At 36.8% G+C, this 12,387-nt stretch overlaps 2 protein-coding genes across 13 annotated transcripts in view; one reads left to right on the top strand and one right to left on the bottom strand.

Annotated features, from left to right (window-relative positions):
• Nucleotides 1–4,800, top strand: part of LOC125238603 — a 32,317-nt gene extending 27,517 nt beyond the window's left edge. Inside the window, exons 17-18 of the mRNA XM_048145957.1 lie at nucleotides 3,265–3,380; nucleotides 4,530–4,800. Of these exons, the coding sequence (XP_048001914.1) occupies nucleotides 3,265–3,380; nucleotides 4,530–4,649 (236 nt within the window). The 3' untranslated portion in view covers nucleotides 4,650–4,800. The remainder of the gene's footprint in view (nucleotides 1–3,264; nucleotides 3,381–4,529) is intronic.
• A 2,827-nt stretch (nucleotides 4,801–7,627) lies between these two features.
• Nucleotides 7,628–12,387, bottom strand: part of LOC125238646 (talin-1) — a 158,267-nt gene continuing 153,507 nt past the window's right edge. For 9 of the 12 annotated variants that reach the window (XM_048146013.1, XM_048146016.1, XM_048146015.1 and 6 more), the window contains one exon: nucleotides 7,628–12,296. In XM_048146013.1, coding sequence (XP_048001970.1) covers nucleotides 11,366–12,296 — 931 coding nt within the window. In that variant the 3' untranslated portion in view covers nucleotides 7,628–11,365. The remainder of the gene's footprint in view (nucleotides 12,297–12,387) is intronic. The other 3 variants (XM_048146014.1, XM_048146022.1, XM_048146021.1) reach the window with 3 other exon arrangements.

Below are 12,387 nucleotides of genomic sequence, written 5' to 3'. Positions count from 1 at the left end.
GGCCAGCGATACTGGTGGACAGCTACAGCAGGATCGCGGCGTTGTCAGGGCTGACGCACGCTCTGCATTACCATCGAGGCGCCAGCATAACCGTGGCGGCCAGCGATACTGGTGGACAGTCAGCAGGATCGCGGCGTTGTCACGGCAGACGAACGCTCTGCATCACCATCGAGGCGCCAGCATAAGCGTGGCGGCCAGCGATATTGGTGGACAGCTTCAGCAGGCTCGCGGCGTTGTCAAGGCAGACGCACGCTCTGCATCACCATCGAGGCGCCAGCATAAGCGTGGCGGCCAGCGATACTGGTGGACAGCTTCAGCAGGATCGCGGCGTTGTCATGGCAGACGAACGCTCTGCATCACCATCGAGGCGCCAGCATAAGCGTGGCGGCCAGCGATATTGGAGTAGGCGGGGGCAGAAGGTGGCCGCGCTGGTAGCCTGCATATTGACGACAGATCACTAACGGCGCGGCGCTCGCGTCGGGGCAGCAGCAGACATACTTACAGCGTCGCACGCGACGCCTATGTGGCGGCCACAACGTTGTTCGGCGGCACCGCAGAGATGGCCATCGTTAACGAGGAGGCAACTTCTACGCAACTTCGGCGGCGCCGACGCGGCGGACAACACTGCCGCGGTCAGTGGCGCTATCGCAGCGCTACAGTAAGTTCCGGCGCCGACACGTGGTTTGGGGCCTCCGCACCGAATCGGAAACCGAACATGTTCTTTCTAAAATAATATGAATCTGCTCACCCATTCGTCGGAGAAATTCAAACCTCCTTGGAGCGCGGTATTCCTCCACCGCGCCCTCCGCCGCCGCCGCCGCAGCCCGCAGGTCGCGCAGCCCGCGGTCGCGAAGCACGTGGTCCCCGGAGCACGTGGTCCCCGGCGGAGCAACTTACCTACGTTACCGCTTATATTCTCGCGCGAAACTTTTAATACGCGGATAACACTTCCTACTTTAGTCTCGGAAATGCGAATAGTTTAAAAAGAAAACTGATTAACGGTAACGATTTTTGCAGCATGGAACTTTCTTACAAAAAAGTGGGTAGAATCATAAAGCACCGCTCGTTCATTTCTATCGTGAGAACCCCGAAAGACGAATAATGATCGCTAGCGAGGCATAATATATCTCATTATTCAAGAAGAACGAGCGTAAATTAAAAGGGAAGAAAGAATTGACGGTGAAAATTGAAATTGAAAAATTTCATAGTTCCGAAACGTTATAAGCCACTTTTTAAATAAAAACACGAATAACTCTGGTTTGACCAGGAGTAACAAGGAAATAGAAACTAAAAGATTAATTTCGAGACACCATGCTGTAAAAATGTTCGAACGGAATACGCGACAACCGGTCACTTCGGCGTTCGACGAAACAATGTGTGGCTGGTGGCGGGCCGGGGCGCGTAGGAGCCTTATGTTGCAGGTGGGGAAAACGGGACTACCAACATCGCGGCGGTGTGACGCCGGAGCGACTTACAACGAACGATGGCGCCATCTATCGGTCCGATGCGACGTCTACGACGTACTCTCTCTATATAAGACCTCGGATATACAAACGGCACAAATAATAAATAAATATTGGGGACATTACACAGATCGACTTAGCCCCAAACTAAGCAAAGCTTGTACTATGGGTGCTAAGCGACGATATACATACTTAAATAGATAAATACATAACTATGGAAACGGATTAAATTGCGTATCCTGAATTTACTATTCATCCCGACGTTTCGAACACTTTACAGCGTCCGTGGTCAACGGGTGACACTCAGTTTCCACAGTTTTATTTCATAAATATCTTTCAAATTAAGGAAATGTATTTGAACTGTCGAGTTATTAGTTTTTATCTAAGAAGTTAGTAGAATTAACGTCGCATGAGAAGACAAAGGTATAATAATAATGACTTGTGGGCGGCACAATAACCAATACCCGTGGTGATTTTTACTGATAATAATGACACTCAAACCTCACACTCGGCTTCCCTTTGACATGGACAAACCTTTTGTTTGAAAAGTTCTAGATGTAGCCGCGCTGTTTTACAAATACCTAGATAAGAATGGTATTTTTTTTGTTATTTTGGAGGGAACCACTTTGAAGTGAATATGTATCCATAGTCCTGGTTCTTAACTTGAGCTAGTCGGATAGGGTGTGACAAAAAGCATGAGATTTGACATGTATATAGATAACTTACAAACACTTAACAGAAAAAAATAAAAGTACGCAGACGCCGAAATGTCAATGTTTCCCCTCTTTTCGCTCATTATATCATTATCTTCAGTTTTTTTTATATTGTCATGAAAACCGTGAAAGCTATAATCACGATATTTAGGAAAAGTATATTCTCCATAAAAAAATTTCTACAATACTGTCTTTTAAGGTATATAGCTTTAACTCATCATTTTTAAATTATGCTTAAGTCCCCCGCATAATAATTGTGTTTAACTACTAGTGGGATGAGTAGGGGTAGCACTACCGACTGTTAGTAATATACTTAAAATGGAAATATTGTAGAGAATTTCATGGTACTTCTCCTAGACATATTTCTGGTAAGTACCTACTCGTAATATTTACTTATCAAAACCTTTAAATAATAGTTTTCGTGAAAATTTTAAAACGCTAAAAATGGGATATAATAGTGGAGGGAAGAGATTGACTCCTCGGCGTGTTTCTACTTCTATTTATTCTTATGAACGTCAAAGCTATGTGCACACCAAGTTTCATGCTTTCTGACATCATAATAATTTAGGCCACTGAAAACGCGTGCCCTATATAATAATACCTAAAATGTAAAACATGGAAAAAAATCGAGTAATTAAAATTTGTCCCCCATTCACAATTGCTCCGCTGTCCCTTTCTCGTTTTAGTTATTAAGGTTTTATCATTTTTGGTTCTTTAAACTGATTTTCATATTCGCTTGAACCAAGAACGCGAACGATCATCAAGCATCACTATACGTCGAGAACGGATCGGACCCGCGGGTTTTTAGAGTCCGTCGATCCGGACGCACGGACTACACGGGTACCCGGATTACGCACTAAAGGCCAGTTGCATCAACCATATTTGACAGACACATCATCGACATGCACGAGACATCTATGGAATTTCTCATACAATAAAATTTAACGAACGCTTTAACGGTGACAGACGGTTTGATGCAACCGACCCTAAGGCCTAAATCACTCTGCACATACTCTGTTCCAAATGTTTATGCTAAGGGTACTAAAAAGTAGAGATAATCCACTGACCCCTAATATCTCATATAACAGGATACACAAACCACATGGCGACGGAATCCTCGTCATCTGAAGCGTCGTCGCACGCACAGGAGCGAGCTGACTTACTGCACGCGCCGAGGCCCAAGTCCAGAGCACGCAGCTTACACGTGAGTAAATAAAGTACATAAATAAGTAAATAATTTAATTGGGGACCTATGACCTGCGGGCCGATTTTTGAGTCTCACGGGTTCGAATTCAGAAAATTGTCACTGAAAGTAATAGGTAAGTCAACGTTTTCAACCGGTATTTTAGTGACAGTGAGACTCAAAAATCGGCCCCCTGTAGGGGATCTAGTCTGTGTGTCACCACGGGTTAAGAATTTCACCACCCCCTTTCTTCCCGTGGGTGTCGTAGAAAGAGACTGTGGGATATGGGCTAAATTGTGGCGTAGGCGAGAGGCTGGCAACCTGTCACTGCAATGTCACAGTTTCGTTTTCTTTCAACCCTTATTTGCCAAGAGTGGCACTGAAACTTGAGTAGTTTCATGTGCTCTGCCTACCCCTTCATGGGATACAGACGTGATTTTATATATGTATGTATGACTTTAGAAAATGTAAAAAAAGACAATAAAACGAAAATCACAAAAATTGGACTTACAGTGTTGCCTCTCAGGTACTGAATAATTGCTAATGAAAAATTTCCAAAAACTGAATCGACTGGCATGTTATCATAGGAATGGTGGTAAGATCAGTTGAGATTTGTGATATGGTAAGGAACATCCGGACATCTAAAAGCAGATTGCCTAACTCAAACTGAATCTACAGTTAGTTTTTTTTTCAAATAACCGAATGAATAGAATGTACCATTTTGCCGCTTAATATAAAGTTAATTTTTATGGTAATACTAGCTTTTTCCCGCGGCTTCGTTCACGTTAGAACGAGACAAAAAGTAGCCTATGTCACTCTCCATCCCTTCAACTATCTCCACTTAAAAAATCACGTCAATTCGTCGCTCCGTTTAGCCGTGAAAGACGGACAAACAAACAGACACACACACTTTCCCATTTATAATATTAGTATGGATTGGCAATTTAGCAAGCGATACGGTTTGATTGAGATGAGAACCTTACATCTTACCTTCAAACTTGGGTAAATCCATTCTGCTTTAAAGTTGAATACATGAAAAATATAATATTGATCTGAAAGATAATCAACCTCATAGTAGAATGGATTCACCCAGGTTTGAAGTTAAGCGACACAATTGAGAACGTTACAAATAATTCTGTAACTAAATTCAGAAAAACCATTTATTTGCAGAACCAAACCGGCATCTATTATGACGTGGAATACGAGAACGCGGAACCCATCTACGGCACGAAAGGCATCCCTCTCTCAACATACACGGTGAGCCGCGGCCCGCCCTTCTACCGCGCCTAGTACTTGTAGTGTCGCTGGCCTCTCACGACCACCCTTCCGCCGTCAATGGAGTTTGCGAACGATGTAATCGAACGTTCAATGAAATATCCAAATTCTAAATAATTAAAGGTAAGGTCCATACGGTTAATTGTGTCCGGCCATCTCATTTGACCTTTTTTTCTACTCCCGTGTTGTTATTCGTCATTTACCGTGTCGTGCATAGATCGTTAAAACCCTACATGGCAGATGCCCGCCCCCGGCCGGCGCCCCGCGCACCCACGCATACGATATAGCTCTTACAGCATTGTTAGGTAGCCTTTAAGGGATATAGCGGGCCGCGGGGCGCCGGCCGGGGGCGGGCGGCGGCGCGGGGGAGTGCGAGCGACAGGGTGAGGCAGAAACATTGCAGAGGACAAGTCAAAATACTTATAGGAAACAATGCGAATTTCACGAAAGTTATTCTAGAAAACTATTCAAAAGTGGTCGTAGAAAAAGTATTTTATGCAACGGTGTTTAACTGAGTCAAAAAATACTCGTGGCGTCTTAATAACAATTTTCGGCTTCGCCTCAAATTGTTACCCACGCCACTCGTCTTTTTTGACCTCCTTTAAACGCCTGTTGCATAAAATACTATTACTCCACAGGTGTTTTTGCGAGTTCATATTTTTGCTGCTTGCTACTCGCAATTAGTTGTAAACGTATGAACTCTTAATAAACACTGATAATTTTGTTTAAACATACCAAATGTGAAGGCCAGACCAGACACACTTCACCGTATTGACCTTACTAAGTTTACTTACATATTCGACAGATTCTATTGATGGCAAGTTTCTAATGGGTCGGCAACCCTTGACACCCCTTGAGTTGCAGGCGTCCATAGGTCACGGTGAACGCTTTCTATCAGGCGGGCCGTATACCTGTTTGCCACCGACGTGGTATAAAAAAAATTAAGTAATATCTACGATGTTGATGACGCAGATTTCTCAACTTTAACGCAAAGCACAAGTCTTCTTTAATGAGACGATCTGTGAAGTCTTTAGGTGTTCTTTTGGACCATGACGGTCCAAAAAGATGCGTTAAGAAGTCAAGCTAAGTTCTGAGATTTTTGTTTTATTTTAAGAACCACAAGAAGTTGTCATTAAAAAAGTTCCGAGCAGTCGTGTGTAGGTAGAGGAATAAACTTTTAAGTTTTGAAATAGTATCTATTTTAATTGGCGCAGCCGCTAGGATTAGAAACTACGCTCTCAGAGACTTTATGTTTATCAACTATGACTTAACCTATGATGTGTTATGAACCTTTTTCATGACTCCCAAAGTTTATGGTTTACTAAAACAGATTGAATTACAGCTCGAAGACTAAAGACTACTCGGTTGGCGACAGTTTTTGAAAATTTTTTGGTATTTTTTTTAATATTATAAAACAAAAGATTATAGGCCAGCTTAATGTAATTCTGGTCTGATGAGCAGATTTTGCTTTGCGAGTTGCGACCGACTGTTTTGTAAAAAAAATATACTGAAAAAGTACTTAAGTAAGTAGAAATTAGAGACATTTTTGAATATTTGATGCATTTTTTACAACGAAACGAAAAAAAAACGTTTATACCGCGAAAATTTAATATTGTAATTCGCTACGCATATATTTCTATAATATATTTAATGTATTGAGTCTTCTCATAATACGAGTACTTAGTCGAATAAGATTTGTTAAGGATACTTAAGATTGTACATATATTATTTAATGATTAACATATAAGTAAAAAATATTTTAAATATTTCCATTTTTCGGGCCATCGACACAATAGCGTTTTTTTTACTTTCATCGAAATCTTTAGACTGAATTAAAATAGATTTAAGAAGTTTTGTTTTGAGTTTTTAAACCAGTTATGTAGTTTTTATTTTATTTGTGAAAAACAGTGATTTTTGAGCATTGTACATAGTTTTAATGTATTAACATAGTCATTGTACTTTAAGGTTGCATTTATAATGTAAAACCAGTTTTTATGTATACAGAGAAATAGTTATAAGAAGATATGTGTATTTATGATATTTAATTACATTTAAATATAAAACTGAAACTTTTGTTTTATTTAAATGTGTTCACATTCACACTATCATTCCTTGTATCCACAAGTAGTATTAGGTAAGCATAAAAAGAACGAAACTTTTATTATACGAGTAGACCATCTCGGCATACAGTCGGAGACATCATTATATTGATAAATAATAGGAGTTATACCTATGTTCATTCACTCATTCGTTATATTCGTGCCAACTCTTGATGATAATTCTACTAGCGCAACATCAATTTTTATCTTTAGCTTATTCTTTAAAATACTTTGCCCTAATAAACAACTCAATACATTTAACCTTCAATTGGCAACGGTAACCAGGATGTACATTAACTTTGACCATCTATTTGTATTTTTTCTAGGGATGTACCGACTATTGATTTGGCCGACTGCTGGCTTGCTTGGGTGGCCGATTAGTCGGCCGACTAGTCGGCTAGTCGGCCAGAACATAATTTTCGACTAATTCACCAGAATTTTTGAATGAAATTGGTCCTTTGTTAACGCTCTTCATTATTTTTTACAGGTTCAAATGTCAATGAGAATATAGATATAAAATTTCCATTGATGACAAACGGTTTGGCTTAGTGGGTAGGAATTCTGCCTATGAAACCGATAGTCCTAGGTAGGACATTTATTTCTGAGATGATCACAGTTGTTATTTTGACTAATAAAGGCATAACAAATAGGTTTATAATACAACAATATCAGCTGTTCATTTGTGTTTGTACTGTTTTTCTATCAGTTATAAAGTGCCGACTAATCGGCCCTTTTTGCCGACTAGTCGCCGACTAATCGCCGACTACAAATGTGGCCGGATAGTCGGCTTTCCCGACTAGTCGGTACATCCCTAATTTTTTCTCCTTTTCGTACGTTTTTGCCAATTTAAGGGTTAACGAGCTAGGAAAGAGGAATTCTAAATAAAACAAGATATACAATTAGTTATTTATTACACCCATACTGTAATGTTACAAAGAAACCCCACAGAGGGCGCTACCGACGACAAACAATAAACTTATAAATCGAAAGCGATTTAAACAAAACAATAATAATTAGTGATTTTATTTGGTTTTCCCTATAGAGGTTACAATGTATAATATATTATAATAAAAGTATCAAAATTGTTCGCGTGAGAACTGTATGCGATCGAGACTAAAATTATTCATAAAAGACATTAAAATAACAAATACATATTTTTATACAGATTAATTTTTAACGTGATACAATTTTTTGCTTAGTTGTAAAAAAAATATTATAATGTTAAGATGAGATTTTCACTGTGTACTTATATTATATTTTTGCATTTACTTGTCTTTAAATATAATCTGAGACATTGTAATTCGTTCAAAATTATTCTGCATTTAAAATATAAGGCAAACAGTTCGCTCGCAATATCTACATTACATATATTAGATTTCAAGATTATAATAATATAGTCATAACTATATTTATATTAATAATAATAAGACACCAGATTAGCCTGACGTTATATGACGTCATAATTATTACAAACTTACAAAACACACGTTTTGTTATATGTTTGATGACTTGACAAATGTATAGTCTAGTCTGTGTCAATATAACCGCTAAAATAAAATAAAAAGATAAAAACGACAAAAATACTTGAACCAAAGTGTTTTCTGCCTTTTTTCTATTTCTTAGAACTTTAGCGTAATATATCTGACACAGACAGTCCAAACTTATATCTAATTTACCAAGTACAGTTAATTATAATAATTATACTATACGAAATATATGTAAAGTTAATATAGACATAAATCTATTTGATTGGTGTTATATTACCTCCAGTGGACGTGACGCTTTTCGCGGGCATCTTATATTAATATAATATAATATTAATATACAAAAATATTAATTATCACACGCTTAATATAATTACCGAATTCAAGCTGTCATCAAATAAAATTGGAATTATATATTTATGCTGGAATACATTTTCAAGCGAAATTAAGGCACAATAACATTTTACAGGATCTTCTTCAAACCACGGTGGACGTCGCCATAATTTTTCTATAAAAAATAAACCATATATCATAATTTGTTTACATTGAAATAAATATGTTATATGCATTAGAAATAATCTCAGATATACTCGCAATCTATGTAACTACCGTATAAATGCTAAATATTACGACATCTATATAATATATTTAAGCAATTTGACCCATTTTAATATCCAGACGCATTAATATAAATGAAAAATATCTGAGATTATAAGCTACCTAGCTGTTACAATCATTAGTACTTAAATAGTTTAATATAAGCTATTTAGAGCTCATTCGCTCATACGTAGAGTATGGGCGACTGAGCTACAGTTTGGCAAAAAAGAATAGAAATGGTTTTTTTTTTATCATAGCAACACTTAATATTTTCATACAGAAGTGTCATAATAGTTGCCACATGCAATACGATTTACATAGACAGTGGCGCCCCTATTATTTTCTTCTCTTATTTGCCAGACTATGTCTTACATGTTATGTGTTACATTTGCACCCTACACATCACATAGTATACATACATTATGTACAAAAATGTTTATGGCACGTTTGTGGGTAGTTTTGATATAACATATTATATCAAAAGTACCTTTAGTTTTGACGCGTTGTAATAAAAATTTATTTGTAATAATTTAAAGACATTAGAAGGCTTTTTATTTGTTAAAGGCACGGTTGTAAATCAATAAATGTTTTAATGGCACATTTGGTTTTGGCTTAAGGACTAGGGGCGTGGGTATTTTATAATATTTTTATCTTTATATTTTTGTTTATTTATCACTTTTTAATATATTTGAGTGTAGACGTTATATATTTATTATGAAGATATCTGTGGCAAGAAATCTAATATACTAAATTTAACCTAAAATTCAAGTAATATATTTATATATTTTTAAGGTCTGTATATTTGAGTCCACTTTGACAGTCAATATTTTAACTGTAAAGAGATCTAAGTTTCCCCACTATTTTTTTTGTCTCTACTCAATAGTTTTTAATACAATTCCAGTTTAATGTTTTTTTTTTATATTATAATTTGAGTTTGTCGAAAAAAACTTTATTTATCTTTTCACCACGCCCCATTGCCTGCCTTGGTTTATATATTTTAATAATTTCACATTTCATAATACATTATTATATTTAAAGGCATAAGGTATAAGGTACCCAAAGGGCTAGCACTTCGTGAATTCGACTAGGAGCTCTATTTTTTATCAAGAAATATAAGGAAAGTTAAGAAAATCCTTCAATTGACACAAATAACATAAGTTATTTTTTTGCAACTTTTCTTTGGTAGAATATTGTTTTTGTGTTAGATTTTTTATAAAAGAAGAATAATATGTTTATTATTGTTTATAACATTGGATCTTAAAAACGATAATGTTATTTATATATATTGGTATTTAATTGTAAGTCTATTAAATTAATAAGTTTATTTCATAGTTAGTGTTATTCATTGTTGGATGTTGTCCAAACCCAGTTGTTTATTAATTTAGTCAATTTTCAACCGCTCCCAGTCAGAATAATAATTTTCACCAAAACATCAACTTTTATAGAATTTTCAAATTGAAACAATACTCTTTGTATACTCTTTCTAAGGCCAAGTTTAGGCACTAAGTAAAGAAAACCGTGTCTAGCACCGAAAACAAAGTACTAACTGCTAACCTTTTACACAAAAGGTAACTTTTTGGCATTTTTTAAATTTAATCTTCAATATTTTTTATTATTTCGCAGTTATTACTTTCTCGCAGTCAAGAATACATACAAAAAACGTTTAAATAACATGTAACAATATTTACATATTTTTTAAAGTAGCATTTTTGTAATAGTATTCTTGACTTGATCGTCATGTTACTTTTAATTCCTTTATTCTAAAATATGTTTTTACATAAGTCCTTGCATTTATAGTAAGGAACTAAAAATAACATAATATTGACACGTTTAACTATCAAGACAAAGGCAGTATTATCATCTAAACATAAAATCTTCGTTCGAGACATATATTTTATAATTTCAATATATTTTTAAATTTCAACGTGCGTTCACATATTTCATAAGAATCAATTTCATTTTAATGCACACACAAATGCCATATAACATACGCGTGAACTCTATCACCTTTACAATAAGGACTAGTTTTGGTTAATCCACGCGCTACTGAAGCTCTATTATATGATGCCATACAATCGTCTAGTATGACTACAGAAGCTACACACATAACTACTCCTTTAATTGACGAACACAACATCTACTTTAAGCCTTGAAGCCGATTCTATTGATACAAAAATATTTAATATTATGTATATTTAGAAATAAAAATAATAGCCAGAAAATATTAGAAAAATTGGGCGCCAATTGTTATTGTTACCTGTATAACGTAACGGCGGATATTTTCAGTACTGTACATATGTTTTGCTAATTTTAATAACAGCAAATTCCGCTTATAGATATCCGATACTGTAATATCATCTGGCTAAAAACATATTTACTTATAAAAACAATAAAACCGGCGGAACTAGCAAGCCTGTAGCTCAAAACCTTATAAGTGCCCTTATTCTATACGTAACTCAAATCATATTTCAATTTTGTCATACAAATTGTGGAAAATTGAGTTGACATATAATATGTTATAGTCTAAGGGCACTCAAGTTGAAACGAACCTTTAAAAGTTCCCAAATTTCTTGGTGACAGTCGAACTCGTTTCCGATTTATGCGATTTCGTCATAACGCTCTTCTTCTCAATAGTTTCCGAACTAATAGTCGATTTCGAGAACTTCTTATCCAAGTTATCAATCTCTTTCGACAGGTCTTTTTTAACTACATGGCTCTCCTGGAACTCAGAAGGTCTCATGAAGGATCTACTTGTGTCTGAACTTAGTTTTGACTCTAAAGTGTTGAATCTCGAATCCAAAGTGCTGTAGCGACTGTCGTTGTCAAAAGACTTGGATAATTCATCGATGCCTTCTAGTTTGACAGGTTCATATTTTGTGTTTGTAGTTGTTAGGTTCACTGGTGAAGAGCTGTATATTTTGGTAGTGGTGACCTTTTGAGTTCCATTAGGTATCTCTTTGACTTCTGTTGTAGTTTCTTCCATGTAATTCGGGCCTCCGTAACTGTGTACTTCTTTGCCGTAAGGCGAAGATATTCTTTCGTAGTCTGGCGTGGCCGCTTTGACAAGATCTGTGGACGTCTGTTTGAACTCTTGGTGGTAATCGGACTTTTCGAATTTCGAAGGCGTCGAGGTAACGAAAGGTGATTTTGTTTCTGTTTTTATGAATTCTGTTTTAGGGTAGCTTTGATACGATTCGCTTTTCATAGAGAATTCTGTCTGTTTAGTGCCGCCTGGGATTGCTTCTGTAGATTTTTGGTGTTCGGAGAAGCTTTGTCCGACCCCATCGAAATTCGCTGGTTTTTTAAGGGTTGAATAGATATGTTCTTTATCATCAAATTTGAGGTCTCTCGCGTTGAATTTAGGGCTTATAGGGCCCATTTTCTGTTCATAACCGAATTCTTTTTTAAAGATGTTAGATTCGTACTGCCTTTGTTCTTCCGTCTTCTGTTCTCGCGGAGTATCGAAGAGCCTGGTTTCGTAGCTGCAATGTTTTCCATGATTAGTTGACAACCGGATGTTACCCGCCACCGGAAGGGAGCATGCATTTAGTGACAGTTAGAAGCGGTGTGCGT

Source organism: Leguminivora glycinivorella, chromosome 24 (assembly GCF_023078275.1).
Source record: "Leguminivora glycinivorella isolate SPB_JAAS2020 chromosome 24, LegGlyc_1.1, whole genome shotgun sequence".
Taxonomy (NCBI): domain Eukaryota; kingdom Metazoa; phylum Arthropoda; class Insecta; order Lepidoptera; family Tortricidae; genus Leguminivora; species Leguminivora glycinivorella.
The sequence above is the reverse complement of the archived record's forward strand: the minus strand, read 5'-3'. Positions and strand labels throughout refer to the sequence as shown.